At 44.4% G+C, this 12005-nt stretch overlaps 1 protein-coding gene across 2 annotated transcripts in view; it reads left to right on the top strand.

Moving 5' to 3' along the window:
- Positions 1–12005, top strand: part of rnf19b (ring finger protein 19B) — a 34184-nt gene that overhangs the window by 8768 nt on the left and 13411 nt on the right. The window contains exon 2 of one of the 2 annotated variants that reach the window (XM_069176156.1): positions 6711–8046. In XM_069176156.1, the coding sequence (XP_069032257.1) occupies positions 7343–8046 (704 nt within the window). In that variant the 5' untranslated portion in view covers positions 6711–7342. Of the gene's footprint in view, positions 1–6705; positions 8047–12005 lie in introns of both variants that reach the window. The other variant, XM_069176155.1, reaches the window with a different exon arrangement.

The following is a 12005-nucleotide window of genomic DNA, read 5'->3' as shown; positions in this document are numbered from 1 at the left end:
GAGATAATGTCTCTTATTATGAGTAAAATGCACCATAAACCAGTGACATCCTGCTCCAAATCTCATTTATGAATTATTGTTTCTCAGCATGTTTTTAGATTACAACTAGCAATTCATCTTATTTGATTTTTTTTAATTTTTTTTTTTGCCAATTACAGTCTGAAAATAGTGAAAAATTCCCGTGCCAACTTTACCAGAATGAAAATAAGATATATTTGATAAAACAGAGAAAACCAGTTCCACAGTTTCCATGCACTGTGTTTGAGTGTGAGAGCGTGCAGCTGCAGGACGAAGGCAGCGAGCGTCTGCTGCCAGTCGCAGCATGCAGGTCGGCTGTTCGCTGCAGGGAGAGACCGGAGGATCCCAAAGTGCTGAGGCATCGATTCTCCGTCTGAAACAGAACAGTCTGTCTGAGGAGTGCTGAGAGCAGATTACCTGCAGAGCACAGCGGCCTGTCTGTCTGTCTGTCTGTCTGTCTGCCTGTCTGCCTGTCTGTCTGTCTGTCTGATTCAGGAAACCTTTTATGAGCCTGAATTTGGGCTGTGAGGGTTTTATTGCGTTTTTAAAAAAAAAAAAAATTGAAACACTGAACTTTTACAGTTTTAACATCCCATAAAGGCGTGTGATTAAAAGCCCCGCTGGTGGCCTCTACAGGCTGCGGCTTTCGTGACATTAACACAATGTAAATGTGTTGGATTAAAACACACTGATGACTTTGCTTTTCTTGTGACATTACCGGTAGTAAAACTAAAATGTTTGATGGTAAAGATTTCCCCCTGAGAGCAAATTTAATGTTAATCTGCCCGTCGGGAGATATCGATCATAACGTGGAAGGTGAGATTAAAGTGTCCAAAATTACATTTCAGCTCTAGATTGTTTGGCAATATATAGATATATTTTACCATAAATAAATGAAAACCCAGAAGGTCTTGAAAACACCATCGGATTCAGATCCTGGTGATCACAAATATGTCAAAATGATATAATCAACATCTGGCATGTGGAATTTGGGGAATTTTACAATTGATTTGTTTTAGTTTTCAAGGCGGAGTTTAGGTTTTAAAAACACAAAAAACGATGCGCCTAGTTTTTAAAATGTCACGTGATAAAACATTTGTGTCTGATTAGGTGATGCATCACAAATAGGTTTATCAGAAAGTCACAATATTATCAGGATTTTTCATTATTATTCTCATCAAGGGGTAATTTCATCAAGATTGAAAAGGCACAAGAACAAAATCAAATTTTCTTTATGTAATTTGTTTGTTCTGTCAGTGTAAATAGACAGAAGATAATGAAGTCTGTTTTATATTGTGCAGTTTATTCTCTGTTGTTCTGTGTCAACCACAAAGTTTGTTTTCATGCATCAGTGCATCCTTTTCATTCGTTTTGTCTTTGTGGTGTTATGATAAGGAGAAATACTTGCAAATATGTTGCATTTACTCAAACGCCATCTGCATTGAATCTTGTGCGAATCGGAGGGGTCTGTATATTCTGAGTTTGTGTTTGAGGAGAATTATGCACTTCAAAACAACAGTAAATTGCTGCACTGAACTTGCTCTGAACTGAAGTGTGGGTCAGATGAGGAGACTGAGTTGAACAGGGGAGATAGAAAATAAGCCGTGAATCAGTGTGTCTGTGCTTTGGGAACACAGGATGCAGCTGTTTTTTTTTGTTTCGTTGTTTTGCTGTCATCTTATTAATTGCAGCTAATTGCGTTCACCTGGCACAGTTTGGCCAAGACAGGAACCAACCAGCAGGCTTTTTCTTTTTCATGATATAACACGAGATTACGTCATCGCTGTGGGAATGACCCGCACAGGCAGGTGGCTGCTGTTAGTTTGCAACCAACACATACGTGTACTCGCGCACACGTTCATGAGTGTCATTTCCGCACACCTCTGCGTTAGTCCGGAGTGAAAAGGAGAACGTGATGCTTTGTGGATGAAAACAAAACACTGGCTGAAACTAGGCAACCTGACTGAAATGTGTTTCTGAGGCTTTAATACAGAAAACAGGGCAGAGAAAGATTAAAGCAGGCAGGGGGGGCTGCCGTGTGTCTGTGCGTGTGCGTGTGTGTGTGTGTGTGTGTGTGTGTGTGTGTGTGTGTGTGTGCGCTGAATTGAGCAGCAGTGGAGTAGGAGGACAAGCGTGGAACAAAGTGTGTGTGAGCGTGTTGATAACAAATCAAGTCCAGATTGTGAGGTTCTCAGGCTGTTCAGGCCCATCTGCCTAACCACACACACACACACACACACACACACACACACACACACACACACACACACACACACACACACACACACTCTCTCTTAAGATTCGTTTGCCAGTTCCATTAATCGATCATCGGAGCACATTTTGCGCCACGTGATCGTCTTCAGGGAAACAAAACCTTCAGGAAACGAACCAATCAAATCTCTCGACTCTCACTATCTAAAGACTCTACGCTGATGTAACTCCAACTACAGGTTATGTGGGCTGAACTGAAGGTTTTTTTTGTTTTTGTTTTAGTGCTGACGAAGTCTTCATTAAAAAAAAAAAAAAGAGAAATCACAGACATTTAAGTTGATAAATAAAAACTTAAACTATGTGTCACTTCCCAGCTAAACACAAATGTCACAACAGTTGGGAAAGTAACAGAATTTGTGAAATATTTTATATGCTAGATCCAAATTGTTATATTTATACAATGGCACATTGGACTGTATGTAAAAGTGCACGTAGCTTCTGGGTCAGACAAATGAGGCCGATGCGGGAGTGCCTTAAACTGCAATACCACCGAGGGCCACTTGGGGTTTGCTCCTATATCTGTCTGTCTCCATAGACTCCCATTTAACTTCTCATGAAATACAAAGTCAATACATATTTTTTCGTAATGTTGTTTTTAGCTAAAGTCCCTCCTTCTTATTAGTTTAATGAAGGTCCATCTGAAAAAAAAAAAAAATCCCATTATTTATAAGATATTAGACCTCAAAAACTGATATGTTTGGGGGGGGGGGGGGGCGTGTCTGTTTGATTGACAGGTCTGTGGAGCAGTGTTTTCCAGTATAGGTGGGCGGGGCGTAGTGTCCTCTGTGTTCCCAATCAAATCGAGTCCTCGCTCCTCCCCAGCTCGTTCAGATATGATCACTTCTGGCTCCAAAAATAGTGCTTTTCCTCGTAAAGGTGTATTGAGGTCTGATGCTCAGCCCTCTGTGTGTTTGTACGTACCCGCACGTGTCATGTTTGTGTGCGCTCGAGGCTGCTCGGAGGCATTGATCAAACCAGAGCGCTAAATCAGAACCCTGTAAGAAAGAGACGCCAAATGAAGAGATCTGTCTTTCTGATCTCTGCGGTTTCGGTGTTACTTGCTCTCAGATGTAGGAACTCTTTATCTTCTCTCGACAATCTCGTCTCAAAACAAACAAAACGCAGGTTTGTTGAACACGTGTGTGTGTGTGTGTGTGCGTGCGCGCGCGTTTCTTCATCAGTGCGTTCAGGCAGCTTCTTTTTTTTTTTTAATCGTCGGGCATCATTACAGAGCTGAGACGTGATGAAAGTATCACCGGTTTGATTGCAGCAACAGGAGCACTGATCACTGGGCTGAACGGGAGCGCGTGTGATGGAGGAGGATAAAAGCTGCACACACACACACACACACACACACACACACACACACACGCACACGCACACACACACGGATCCACTGTTTGTAGAATAGTGTCAGAATCAACAGTGTGTGAAGCTCGGGGCGCTGCAGAGGAGACAGAAGGGCTCCTACAAACCGAGCTGGTGGGAGCGTATATTTAGGAGCTGGAGGCTTTTAATACACATCTCCATGAAAACCCAGTTTGACCCCTAGTGATGGCGCTGCCATGGCAACCGTTAATGGAGGCGCATGTGTTTTTACAACACGTCGGCATGTGTGCAGTTGCGCACAAAGGTTTATGTTTTTTTTTTTATGATGTCTAAAAGTGTCTGGTTTTGGTTTGGGAGGTAGTTTTCCATCCTCGTTCTGTAGCCTGCAGCGCCTTGGCTCAGGGATGGAGGTTATCTGAGTCTCACATCTCTCTGAAGATGCCACGTTTGGTATCAACACCCCTTCTTTATTTTTATTTTTTTTTACCTCCTGGTTAAGTTTCAGCAGCGTTTTTAGGACCAGCCGTGGTCGGGAGGCATTTTGTTTTTGGGTTGTCCGTCCACGCAATATACTAAACGTTCACTGGCTGTGTGTTCCAGTACAAATACTACCATACTATTCAGTACGGCACAACAATAGGATGCCAAAAATACTTATTTTGCAGTGTGCAGGCCAGCATGCAGTGTTTTTCACTTTTACTGTGGATTGGTCTGGTTACCTCCACAAGGTCAGTGTCAGGGCAAATATCAATAAATGGAAAATACATCTGACATAAATTGGCTTTAAAATTAAATAAAATTAGTAAAATGTAAGTCAAAGAGCATTAAAACGTCAATAAAAAACAACAAAACACAGCCTGTCCAGCCCTCCTTATTCTTTCTGAGAAGCTTTTAAAATCATATCCAAACAAGATAATGGCCGATAATCAGTTCCTGGACTTCTGTTTTTCTTAAGACCTAAAAACTCTGTAGCCTCGAAACTTTTCTGCTAAGCTGGGAGGGAACGCTCGTCGGAGACGTCGCTCCGTCTGTCTGCTGCGCTGTGATTGGTCCGTTCATCTGTCACTCACGACAGAGAGACACACGGGTCACAATCTCCTGAATGGGCTGAAGTTTACTGGGTCAGCGTTACCCCCTGTGTGTGTGTGTGTGTGTGTGTGTGTGTGTGTGTGTGTGTGTGTGTGTGTGTGTGTGTGTGGTCATAATCAGATTTGTAGATGCTAAGCCAATCAGAGAGGTGTTTGTGCTTCCTGAATCTTTTTTTTAAATTCACTTTATTTAAAATGTTATGATCTGTAAAACCACGAGCTATTTTCCAGCGCGGCTTCGTCCCCTCTCCGCGGTGACATAACGGTCCATTTAAACATGTCGTCTGGTGGGTTTTGTTTGTGGATTTTTAAGCTGTAAAGATGTGCGTCGTCTTTCAGCTGAAGTCACGACATTTTCACGCAACAAAAACACGCCTACGACCACAACGTAACCTGCGACTTAATGACACCGAGGAGCACACGAGTGTCTCGCGCACACCACTCAGCATAGCTCACAGCCTGTAATTGTAGTGATGGCGTAATTAGCACGTGTACATGTGTTTTGTGTGTGCGTAATTAGCACTTTTGACTTGTGTGTGTGTGTGTGGCTCGTGTGTGTTTATTTGTAGATTTAAACGAGTGTGTGTGCTTTTGGGTTTCAAGGTATTCAATTGCTTTAAATACACTGAGTGTTATTTACATGTGTGTATTTACATCTGTGTGTGTGTGTGTGTGTGTGTGTGTGTGTGTGTGTGTGTCGATAATTATCAGTTTTAACATGTAGGAGATGATTCAGAGACGTGAGTGTGTGTGTGTGTGTGCGTGTGCATGTATGTAGAGAATGTGTGTGTGTGTGTGCGGCTGATGATTTACACATTTGCATGTGTCTGTTTGCGAGTGTGTTTTAACAAAAGTGTGTGAATATATTGTGTAGTTGTGTGTGCATATATTTGGAGTGTGTGTGACGAGTGATGTTCAGATTGAGTGTGCTCTTCGACAGCGTGGTTTCTTTTCATGTGTGTGTCTGGGTCATTTTTGCGTGTACGTGTGTATTTTTAGATGTGAGAATATGTGTGTGTGTGTTGGTGCATACATACGGTAGTTATCACATTTGTGTGTGTTCATTCGGAGATGTGTGTGTGTGTGTGTGTGTGTGTGTGTGTGTGTGTGTGTGTGTGTGTGTGTGTGTGTGTGTGTGTGTGTGTTATGGTTTTCAACCTGTGTTAGTTTACAGAACTGAACATGTCTGTGCATGTTTTATGTCTGGAGTTAAACTGTGTGTGTGTGTGTGTGTGTGTGTGTGTGTGTGTGGTGTTTGCATTTGGAGATGTTTGTTTATTTACAGAAAATTGTCATTTGTTTATGAGTGTGTGCTTGTGCGTGTTGTTTGTGTGGTGTGTATGCACACATGGAAGGTGTTTGTGTGTGTGTGTGTGTGTGTGTGTGTGTGTGTGTGTGTGTGTGTGTGTGCGCGCGGGTGTGCGTGTATATACATAAGTGCCAGAGTCACAGAGTGGGTCGCTGTTTGCCTCGCTCATAGTGAGCGTCGCCATGGCAACGGCACTAGCAGCGCAGTGTGAAGTGGAGGAAGAGCTTGCGGTGCTCAGCATGATGGAAAGAGATAGAGCGCCTTCTTTCACATGAACACACGACTGGTCGGACCTGTTGATGATGTCATGTGTTTAATTAGAGGGTTTAATTTGTCTCATCGGTGCAAATTAGTTCCATTTAACCTTTCAATTCTGGTCACTTAACACATACATGATCATATTTTCTTTCATTAATGTGTGTGTGTGCGCGTCTGTGTGCGTGTGTGTGTTTGTTTGTTTGTTTGTTTGTTTAAATTCAGATCAGTTCAGGGTCACAAGAGTTAATGATCAAATCGAAACCCAGGAAGAAAGCAGAAACAGGCAGAGCGAGAGAGAGAGAGATAGAGATAGAGATAGAGGGGAGGGGGGGAGAGAGGGAGGGCGGAGGGAGGGAGGGAGGGAGGAAGAGAGGTGTGTGTCATACTGAGCATGCTCTTTGTGCTAACTTCCTGCTCTCTTCTTCCTGACAGAACAGACCGCTCAGAGAGGCCGGCGTTCAGCGAGAGGAAGGCGAGCCGAGGAGAGCTGAGGAGAATTAAATTAAATGAAAAACCGAGGAACTATCACAACGTCTTCAGACTGAACCGGGATCTGTGGATTCTCTCTTTTTTTCTTCTTTTTCACCCTCCCTGTTTTCGTGGGAGAGCCGTTCACAGAAACTGACATTAATCTTTTTTTGTTTAACAGCGAGAGTTACAGCTGTGTTTGACCTCCACATCTGCCGGAGAGATGAAAGCCTCGGCACCTCTTCTACTTTCTGGACCTTTTGACTGCCAAGTTTGAGTGAAACTCTGGGAGTTGAAGGGGATTTTTTTTTTTTTTTTTTTTGAACTTGCGTAATCTCTTTCATTTTCTGTTCATCTGCCATCTCGCGGCGCACTCTTTTCCTGACAGTGTTTTGTTTCTCATAAAAGGAAGAGAAGAAGGTGACTCAAGTTTCTCAGCCAGGAACCTGAAAAGCATTTGCATTCCAGTTTGGCTTTCACAAGGGGACAAATCCTCCCTTGTGTGTCCGACAGAGTGTGTTTGTGCAGCTCAGCGTCCCTCTGTGATACTTCATCGTGTATCGGGGACAATCACCGGCCCTGTGTGTCCTCCTCTGGGAAAATGGGATCAGAAAAGGACTCTGAGTCGCCCCACTCCTCGGTGAGCGGCGTCCCCAACCCTAAGTGCCGTGCGGCGGGAAAACGCCAGGGCCGCATCTCCTTCCACAGCCTCTTCCACAGCAAGCGGGGCTCTCGGGGCACCAGGGGCCCCAAAGGAGGAGCGGCCGCCCCTTTAACCCATCATCACCAACATCACCACACGCAACAACAGGTGCTCCCCTCTGCCTTGAGTTCACCGCCCGCCGTGGCCTCCGCTACGCCCACCACAACGACCACCACCGTCACCGCCGCCGCCACCGCCGCCGCCGCCGCCGCCGCCACGACCCCCGAGGACGCAGCCTCCAGCACGCCCTCGAAGCAGCTCTCCTCCAGCCAGCCGTCCCTCGCTGGAGCCGCTTCCTCCGGGGAGGCCAACCTCCTGGAGTGCCCCCTGTGCCTGGTGCGCCAGCCCGCCGAGCAGCTGCCCGAGCTGCTGGGCTGCAGCCACCGCTCCTGCCTCTGCTGCCTGCGCCAGTACCTGCGCATCGAGATCACGGAGAGCCGAGTCCAGCTCAGCTGCCCCGAGTGCGCCGAGAGGCTGGCGCCGCGGCAGGTGGCCGACATCTTGGACGACGCCGCCCTGCTGGAGAAGTACGAGGAGTTCCTGCTGAGGAGGTGCCTCGCCTCCGACCCGGACTGCCGATGGTGCCCGGCGCCCGACTGCGGGTAAGACGCTGTCCTTAATGTCTCACATGTCTGATGCTCGCCTCCGCCTGTTCTACCTTTCTTTGTCTTCCCGTGATAACGTGGAACGTGTTTACCCTGCCGTCTCCTCCGGGCTTCATGTGTTACAGATTCTTTAGTCGTCTGTAAAAATGTCAGAAAATTGTGACCAAGTTGACGTCTTGGAGTTATTCCGTCTGTCCAACAAGCCACAGATGTTTACCGTCATACAAAACAGGCTTTCACAAGCAAAACTTCAAATTGGGAAACTGGAAGCAGTGAATGTTTGTCATTGACGACTGATGGATTATTAGTATTGTTGTCAATGAAGTTTCTGTCAGTTGCCTGTTGATTAATCAACGTATTGTATCAGCACTGGATCAGGGGACTGTGTGAGGACGCTGACCAGCCTTCATGGGAAAAAAGGAGCGTTTTAGGGTAGAAATTGGGGTTAAAATAACCTCAAGTCATGTTGATCATGAACGTCATGAAGGATAGAGGAAGCATTTATTTGAGCTGCTGGTCTGAGCGCCGCTGTACACGTTTCAGCTCTGACTCCATCTTCCTGTCTCTGATATTATCAAGTTTTCGCAACAACAAATAAAAAACAGCTTTTGCGCACTCGCTGGGAGGGGAATTCACCTTGCGCAATTAATAAAAACAAAGAAGTCAATATGAGAAAAAGAAACTAAACTACTGTGAGAAAGACGTGTTGTGAAACCCGCAGGCGTTTTCTGTGATGGATGTTTGAGTGAATCCAGGCTGTGATGTCGGAAGTCGTTACAACCGTAATGTGTTTTTAAGATCAGTTTCTCAAAGGCTGGAAACATAAACAAAGTTGGGGAATATTCAAATTAACATCTGGTTTTGACTGAAGAAGTCATCTATAAGCCTCTCTGAGCACTGCTGGAGAGAGGACGGCTGTGATGATCATCCAGCCAGTAGCCGTGAAGCGTTGTTAACCCTTCATCTAACTCTTTTTCCTCTTTCTGATGTCATTTCTTTCTGATGTCACGGTGATAGTTCATTTTGTTTTTTTTCTGTTAAAGAGGAAGCGGCGTGAACCCCGATCAGATGTAGAGAGAGAAAAGTGGAAGGTGACGGGGTCTGGAGGTAGAGCAGCGAGCTTTCATCGGGTTTCTGGAACAAATGAGAGGCGTTTTTGTTTCATCATAAAAAGCACGAGTGATTCATTGTGTTTGTGTTTTTTTTTTTGTTTTTTTTTTGTGGTGGGTGTGTGGGAAGCGAGCGACGCAGATATTCAGTGATATTCTTCAGTTCAGGTTTGGTACAGTAATACAGGTACCGTTGAGGGGGAAAACCATAGCATCTGTGGTATCTGACTCAATGTGCCTTTGTTTCTGTTTGTGAAAACAAAAGTATAGAGGAGGATTTTTTTTTTTCTCACATATTTTATACACTTTACTTTCACTTTTTACTTAAAATAAAGTCCGTAGGCTGTGAAAGCTGCAGATATTTTGTCCTAAACAGAGTCAATAACTATTATATATATATATATATATAATGCTACTATTAAATTACAGGAAGTAAATTCAACGTTGCCCGAAGCTACATCGTCTGTCCTTCTCTATTTCTCGACTATCTTGGCGATCAGCTCGTGTTTTTTGTTTCTTTTTTTTCATGGTGATTGTAACAGACAGGAAGTTACGAACACACGAGGGTTCAACCTCTGAGGACCATGAAGAAGAAACACCGTTTTCATCCGTCCTACAAGACATTTTGTCTGTGCTAGATTTAATTTCATACAACAAGAAAAGTATGAATCATCCTCTGGTGATCTTGAATCCTCCGTTTCTTCTGCTGATTGAATGACTTCAGTTTTCCTGAGGATTATAAATGCAGGTTTCAGTGAGCAGGTTAATGTTGTGTCGCATTTTCCAGCTTTTTTTTTTTTTTTGGTTTTGTAGTTTTATAATTGCTGCTGTGTGTTCAGCTGCAGGCTTAGTCTGAGCACAAATCCATGAGTGGGACACTTTTCCCTCTCAGTGGGGATTAAAATGAACCCCAACAGGCGTTTCCTGTTCGATATTGTAAATATTGTCATAGGTAGAGCGCGTTAATGGACCTCTGGGCTCCCCCCCCCCCCCCCCCCCCCCCCGTGTGTGCAGGATACTGTGTCTGTTCCTTGCGTACTTTCTGTGTAAAATCAGGCTGCTGCAGCAAATCCCAGCCAACAATGAGTTAACATACATACATATTCATTCTCTCTGCCTGTAGGAAGCTGTTTGAGGACATTCTGGCCTAATGGAAAAAAAAGAAAGAAAGAACTTTAGGGGGGAGTGGGTGGGGTGGGGGGGGGCGGGGGATTGAAACTTGTGTAAGTAGAGATGAGGCAGGGGATAAGACGCAAGTTAACAACATTTCCGGGTGAATATATACCGAAACCAAAGTGTGTGTGAGAGTGTTTGTGAGAGTGTGTGCATCACCAGTATCATAGGAGGAGAGGTCGAGCGCTGACCTACATATTTACCGGGACAATCCTCCGTCTGACGCCAGTGGTGACTCAGCCCCTGTTTAAGTCAGGCAAGTTGACTAAGTCCAAATTGTTATTCATCACAAACAGCCGGGGCTGCAGACGGGAGGGAAACAGCAGCAGCACACACACACACACACACACACACACACACACACACACCTACACATCGGAGCTGCTGGCAGACTGTTGGTTCCTCGAGAGGAGGCGTCCACGGAAACATTGAAATAGGTGTGAATTTCTTCAACGCAGCTGTAAATGGAGTGGTTATGGCTGAGAATGGACAGTGTGTGTGTGTGTGTGTGTGTGTGCGTGCGTGTGCGTGTGTGTGTGTGTTGTGGGAAGGTTATGTAAATGTGACCTGGTTTTTCGATCTCATTTTTTTTTTAAATAGATGTCAGATGACGTGTATAAGTATGAGTACGGTGAGTGATTTGGATAAATTACGTAAAATTATACTAGAAAAAACACAAAGGTTATTTACAGTTAACGGCACAGCTCCACTTACTGTAACGGTCCTCGTCTGACGTTACCAGTCACTTATTTATTTAAGAGGCTTTTAGTACGGTTTCTGATCATTTCATTTAATTCACACACTTCTGTGTGTTAGCCTGATGGCTAGTTTTCTACTGCAGTCCTGTAAGGTAGTATTAAAGCTGCCCTTATCCTTATTTTCACATTAAAACTGGACCACTTGACCGTGTAGGAGTCACACACAGTGAAAAACTAAAAGAGAAATGATCACCCAACTCTGCAGCTTTGTGGTGTTTCAGCATCTTTCATCATTTTGGGTTCATAAACCAGAAACTTCATATTTGGCTTCTCAGCTTTCATCAGTGCTGCTTTTGGCTGCGGCACACCGATGTTTTCAAACCGAAGAGCAGACAGATGTTACGGCTCTTAGACCACAACCTGAAAGCACCAAACAGAAGACAGATGTTTTCAGCGAACGGGCTCTTAAAATCGCTACCTGAACCCACCGACCGGACAGCCGGCGGATGAGGTTAACGACTGGCTGGTGAGAAGTGGGACATTTAGCAGCTAAAGATTTAGATGCTTTCAGAGAAGACCGACTTCACTTCATCCGGTGGCCTGAAACACAACTCAGAGTAAATGACGTGTAAATAAGCTGCTGTTTATAAGGAGGAAATCTATTGATGTTTGTTGTGCCGCCCTGAAGAGGCAAATAAATCAATCATCCCTGCTTTATAGTCTGTTTGCATTGCGGGTTTTTCTGGCTGAAGATGATGGTAACGAGACAGACTATTTAAGTGGTTTTTTTGGTGTGTTTTTTTTAAGGCTGTCGAGCAACCCTTCATTAATGTAAACAAAAAAAGCTTTTCTGATGCTTATCATAAAAAAAAAACAAAAAAACATGCCGTTATCCTGAAGTGTTAATGAGAACTGAACCGCATAATGTGATGACATTGGATATGGATCATCGTCATCACATTATGTGGTTCAGTTC

Source organism: Embiotoca jacksoni, unplaced genomic scaffold (genome assembly GCF_022577435.1).
Source record: "Embiotoca jacksoni isolate LCO1_2020_lvr unplaced genomic scaffold, fEmbJac1.0.p SCAF_7, whole genome shotgun sequence".
Lineage (NCBI taxonomy): Eukaryota > Metazoa > Chordata > Actinopteri > Embiotocidae > Embiotoca > Embiotoca jacksoni.
Note: the sequence above shows the minus strand (reverse complement) of the source record. Positions and strands in the feature narration are given on the sequence as shown.